At 63.4% G+C, this 5,826-nt stretch overlaps 1 protein-coding gene across 1 annotated transcript in view; it reads right to left on the bottom strand.

Moving 5' to 3' along the window:
* Positions 1-3,619: 3,619 nt before the first annotated feature.
* Positions 3,620-5,826, bottom strand: part of SLC6A9 (solute carrier family 6 member 9) — a 12,264-nt gene continuing 10,057 nt past the window's right edge. Inside the window, exon 13 of the mRNA XM_025207170.1 lies at positions 3,620-3,676. Within this exon, the coding sequence (XP_025062955.1) occupies positions 3,620-3,676 (57 nt within the window). The remainder of the gene's footprint in view (positions 3,677-5,826) is intronic.

Below are 5,826 nucleotides of genomic sequence, written 5' to 3'. Positions count from 1 at the left end.
CCGGGATTTGGGGGGGGGGGGTTCCCCCCTTGCTCAGCAGCGCTGGGTGCCGGCTGGGATGGGGACGTGGCTGTGCCCACGCTCCGGCTGGCACCAGCCCTGCAGGGTCCTGGCCCCTGCGCTCAGGCTCAGCCCGATGCCAGGTTTGGGGTCGGGAAGGGCTTTCCCCTGGTCCCTTCCCTGCAGTGGGGTGCGCGGGCTGGTCGCTGTGCGTGGTGCAGGAGCAGGTCAGAGCAGGACGTGCCCGGGAGGGTTCGGCCAGGGCTGGTCCTGGGCCTCGGGCACGCTGTGACCCCCGCAGGGCCCTGCCGCTGCCTGCTCCGGGGTCCTGTGTGCTCTGCACCCCAACCCCGGCCCACCCTGCCTGCATCCTGCCTCCAGCCCGGGCCCCAGCCTGGCCCAGCGCCTGGAGCCCCTCTGCGACCATCTGAGCATCGCCCGCCTTCCCGAAGTGCTGCCCCAGCTCCGGTGAGTGAGCGGGGCTGGGGCGCAGGCTCGGGGCTGACAGGGGAGGGCGTTGGGGGAGCAGCAAGGGGGGTTCCCAGTGAGGACGCACTAAGGAGGCCAGGCCTGGGCAGGGGCGAGGAGAGACGCCAGAGCGGGGACAGGAGACGGTTTTGCAAAATGGGGGAAAGGAAGTCACTAGGGATTTATTGCTGACGCCTCTCGCCAGACGAGCCCGAGGGGGCACAGCAGGAGCAGAGCAGTCAGTTTAAAACTAAGAAAAGGCAGTCCCTGCCCCGGCCCCCCAGCGCGGCATTGAAGGGTGGGGGGCTTGTGGCCACCAGATGTGCCAGGATCTGAGAGGGCAGCCACCAAGGGAAGGGACACGGGCTGGGAGGAAAGGGGCATCGGGAGCTATCAGCAGGGGAGCGAGGGGCACGGCCTCTGCATCAGCCCTTCGCTGCTGGGGGCTGCAAGGGGGAAAACCCGGGTCGCTCCCGTCCAGCCTCTGCTCTGCTGATGCACAGCACTGGGCAGGATGGACCTGGGGCTGACCCAGCGCGTGGCAGCTCTGGGCTGCACCCACCTAACGCTGACCCCCTCATGCCCAGGGCACTGCTGGCGGAGGAGCACCGCGCCCTGGAGGAGCTGGTCGCCCACCTCCAGGTAGGGTTGTGCCTGGCTGGGGAGGGGGCTGGAGGAGGGGTGCAGCACGGGATGAGACCTGCTTCAAGGGCCCAGGGCGGGAGAGGGGGTGACTGGAGCAGGACGAGGGGCTTCCCCGGGACCGTGCCCACAGAGACAGCTGCTCTGGGCATGGCTGGCAGTGCCCTTGTGACCTGGCAGGAGCTGGCTTTGCCCTGGCAGGGCAGTGAGGGTTGGGGGGTTAGAGCAGCAGGGGTGTGAGCCTGGACCCTGGGTTTATCCTCAGTTTTGGGAAGTGAGTGGGGGGCCGATGGGTGAGAGTGGGGGGGTGGGATGCCCAGACACCTGGGTTTCCTCCCAGCTCTGTCTGTGGAAGCTGGGCACGGGGTGGTGGTGCTTGGGCTGGTGGCATCAGTGCCCGCACCTAGAGGCCAGGGCTGCTGCAGCCGCCGGGACTGGGAGCCAGGCTGGCACTGCCCCAGGGGTGGGGGTGTTGTGGGCTCATGCCCTCTGACGGGGGTCTGGTTTGGGGGGTGCTGACCCTCCCTCTGCCCCCAGCGCTGCCTGGAGGACGAGCACCGCGCTGCCACAGGGAGCCCGGAGCCAGAGCCGGAGCCCACAATGGCGGGTGAGCGGGGTGGGGGAGGCGTCCCAACCTCTGAGCATCCCTGGCTGGGGTCTGGACTGCCCTGGGGGCTTCACAGATGCACAGAAGTTTAGGGCTGGAAGGGACCTCAGGAGATCATCGGGTCCAGGCCCCCTGCTCTGGGCAGGAAAGGCTGCGGGGGTCAGATGACCCCAGCACGGTGTGCGTCCAGTCTCCTTTGGAAGATCTCCGGGGTCGGTGCCTGCACCACCCGCGCTGGGCATCTATTCCAGAGTCTGCTCACACAAACCGAGACATTTTTCCTTATAGCCAGTCTGAAACTTCCTCCTAGGAGTTTATGACCATTGCTTCTGGTTTTCCTCTGGGGCACTTTGGTGACTAGTTGTTCACCTCGCCCCCAATGCTCTCCCCTGATACATTTGTAAGCTGCCACCAAATCCCCCCAAAGCCTTCTCTTTTCCAGGCTGAGAAGTCCCGTATCTGTCAGCCTTTCCTCGTATGGCTTGCTCTTCAGGCCTCTAATCGTACGGGTGGCTCTTTTCTGGACTCTCTCGAGCTTTACCATGTCCTTGCTGAAGTGCGGCGCCCAGAACTGGATGCAGTGCTCCGGCTGCGGCCTCACTGATGCTGAGCAGAGCGGGACAGCAACTTCCTTAGTTTTGCTCGAGCTGCATCGGTCGATGCAGGCCAGCATAGTTTGCTCTGTGGGGATGCTTGTTTGGGGGGCACAGAGCCAAGGGAGCCCTCCTCCCTTCCAGCGGGCACCGGGTGCCTGGGCGCAGCACAGCAGGGTCAGGCTGGAGTCAGGGAAACCGCGCTGCTGGAGCCTGGAGGCCAGGGCATGGCCTGCCCGGGGTGGGGGAGACTCCGTCCTGGGGGTGCAGGCAGAGGCAGGGGCGAGGCCTGGGGCTGCGTCAGGGATGACGTTTGTGTTGCTCAGAGGTTGGACACAGGATTCATCTGGGCTGGCTTGGACAGGCCTGAGCCTGCCTCAGGCAGGGCTTGGACTCGACGTGACCCTGCAGGTCCCTGCCAGCCCCACGGCTCTGGGATTTCGCTGGGTGATGAATGCAGCTGGGCCCCACGGCTGGAGGGGACACGGCTGCGGCTGTGCAGCGGGGTGAGGTGTGGGGCTCTGGGCTGCAGAGCAGAGCGGAGGTGTCTGCTGTCCCTGGGCTTTGCTGGTTGTCACGTGGGGCCAGGGAGGCATTTCCACCACTTGCTGCAGGTGTCAGGGGGGTTTTAAGCCTCCTCCAGTGGCACTGGTGCTGCTGCAGCACGGGCTGGGCCATGCCAATGATCCCGCTGGCACCAACCCGCAGGGTCCTGGCTGCAGGGTCTTGCCCCTGCGCTCAGGCTCAGCCCAACACAAAAAGGAAGCTTACAAGAAGCGGAAACTTGGACAAACACCTTGGGAGGAGCATGAGAGCATTGCTCCAGCAGGCAGGGATCACGTCAGGAAGGCCAAAGCGCAACTGGAGTTGAAGCTACAAGGGATGTGAAGGGGAACAAGAAGGGTTTCTACAAGTATGTCGGTAGCAAGAGGCGGATCAGGGGAAGTGTGGGTCCCGTCCTGCATGGGGGAGGCAACGTGGTGACGGAGGATGCAGAAAAGGCTCGATGCCCTTTTAGCACCCAGGCTGCTGCACCGGGCAGCAGTTTGGGGAGGAGGCGAGCAGCCCTCGGTGGTGAAAGAACAGGTCAGGGACTATTTGGAGAAGCTGGATGTGTGCGAGTCCATTGGGTCAGACAGGATGCGCTCGAGGGTGCTGAGGGAGTTGGCTGACGTGATTGCAGAGCCACTGGCCATCGTGTTTGAAAACTCATGGCGATCAGGAGAGGTCCTGGATGATTGGAAAAGGGCAAACATAGTGGCCATGCTTAAGAAAGGGACGAAAGAGGCTCCAGGGACCTCCAGAGCAGTCAGCCAAACCTCCGTTCCTGGACGGAGCAGACCCTCAAGGAATCGGTTTCCAAGCACTTGGAGGAGACAAAGGTGATTAGGAAAAGTCAGCGTGGATTCACCAGGGGCAAGTCCCGCCTGACCAACCTGATGCCTTGCGACGAGGTGACTGGCTCTGTGGATGTGGGGAGACTGGTGGATGTGGTGGACCTTGATTTTAGCAAGGCTTTTGATACCGGCTCCCACAGCATTCTCGCAGGCAAGCTAAGGAAGTACGGGCTGGATGAATGGACTGGAAGGTGGATCGAAAACTAGCTGGATTGCAGGGCTCAGAGGGTAGCAATCAGTGGCTTGATGTCTATTTGGCAGCCGGTATCAAGTGCAGTGCCCCAGGAGGTCGGTCCTGGGGCCGGTTTTGTTCAATGTCTTCATCAGTGACCTGGAAGATGGGGTGCAGTGCACCCTCCGCAAGTCTGCAATGACACCCAGCTGGGAAGCAGCTGCACTGGAGGGCAGGGCTAGGATTCACAGTGACTAAGACATGGGAGGATTGGGCAAAAATTTCATGAAGTTCAACAAAGACAAGTGCAAAGTCCTGCATGTAGGAGGGAGCGATGCCCTGCACCGGTGCCGGCTGGATCTGACTGGCTGGGCAGCAGCTCTGCAGAAAAGGACCTGGGGCTTATAGTGAGCAATAAGCTGGACAGGAGCCAGCAGTGTGCCTGTGGTGCCAAGAAGGCTACTGGCATGCTGGGCTGCATTGGTAGGAGCGGTGCCAGCAGATCGAGGGCAGTGATCCTTCCCCTCTATTCAGCACTGGGGAGGGCACATCTGGAGTCCTGTGTCCAGCTGTGGCCCCCCCACTGCAGAAAGGATGTGGGCACATTGGAGAGAGTCCAGCGGAGGGCAATGAAAATGGTTGTGGGGCTGGGCACAGGAGGTGAGGAGAGGTGAGGGAACTGGGCTGATTGAGACTGCAGAAGAGAAGACGGAGGGGGATTGAACAGCAGCCTTCACCTCCCTGCAGGGGGGCTGCAAAGAGGATGGAGCTGGGCTGTTCTCGGTGGGGGCAGATACAGGACAAGGAGCAATGGGCTCAAGCTGCAGCAAGGGAGGTTTAGGTTGGATATTAGGAAAATCTCTTTGTCAGGAGGGTGGTGAAGCACTGGAACAGGCTCCCCAGAGCGGCGGTGCCGTCTCCATCCTTGGAGGTTTTGAAAACCCGGGTAGACCAAGCCTTGTCTGGGATGATGTAGTTGGGGCTGGTCCTGCTTGGAGCAGGGGTTGGACTAGATGCGACTCCTGAGCTCCCTTCCAGCCCTCATCGTGATGCTGCACTGGGGGCAGGGATTTCCCCCTGCCCAGACTGGTCTGGATGGGGTTTTTGCCTTCCTCTGCCGCAAGGCCATGGCCACTGCTGGGATCTCGCAGGTGCCTTGACCCCCTGGGCTGTGGCAGGACACTGCCAGTGGTTGCACGCAGGGCTGGGCCGTGCGGGGACCAGGGCTGACCACGTTTGGACAGGGCCGGTCCTGCCTGAAGCAGGGGCCTGGACGCACCGTGACCCCCTCCCACCCCGGTTGCACGAGGCTCCTCGGACTCTGATGGGCCATGGGGGGCAGGAGCCGAACTGGGGGGGTTTGGGGCTTGTGGGGTGCTGCCCTACCATGGGCAGGCACGAGCGGTCCTGGCCTTCATTGCAAGGGTGAAGGGATGGTGGTTGCTGGGGGGCCTGGGGCATCGTGGGCACCCCCAGGCCCACCCCTGCCCTGCCCTGCTGTGCCCCACAGAGCTGCAGGAGCAGCGCAGAGCCATGGAGCGGGACCTGCAGCAGGGCCAGCCCGCGCCTGCACACAGCCACGTCCACCGCCACACCTGGGGGGCAAAGCCCAGCACGACCCCGGCTCCCCCAACACCACCCAGGTAACCCCTGTGGGAGGGGGGCATTTTTGGGGGAGCTATGCCTCAGCCCTTCCATATGGGAGCCCCAGGGCTGCAGGTGGGGAGTGAGGGGAAGAAGATGAGGGCTGGGAGTGGTGGACGCGGGGGGGGGGGGGGGTGAGTGTGGGGTGCAGTGCCCCCACTCGTGCCACCCCTTTTCCTTTTGCAGCTGCCCCCCAAGCCCGAGGAGCCCAATGTCGTCCGGAGGAGCTGCCAGCCCCATGCCTGGCACCCAGGCCCCGCCAGGCCCCTGCACACTGGCCCCCAAACCCCCCCGCCCGGCCGC

Source organism: Alligator sinensis, unplaced genomic scaffold, assembly GCF_000455745.1.
Source record: "Alligator sinensis unplaced genomic scaffold, ASM45574v1 scaffold781_1, whole genome shotgun sequence".
Taxonomy (NCBI): Eukaryota; Metazoa; Chordata; order Crocodylia; family Alligatoridae; genus Alligator; species Alligator sinensis.
The sequence above is the reverse complement of the archived record's forward strand: the minus strand, read 5'-3'. Positions and strand labels throughout refer to the sequence as shown.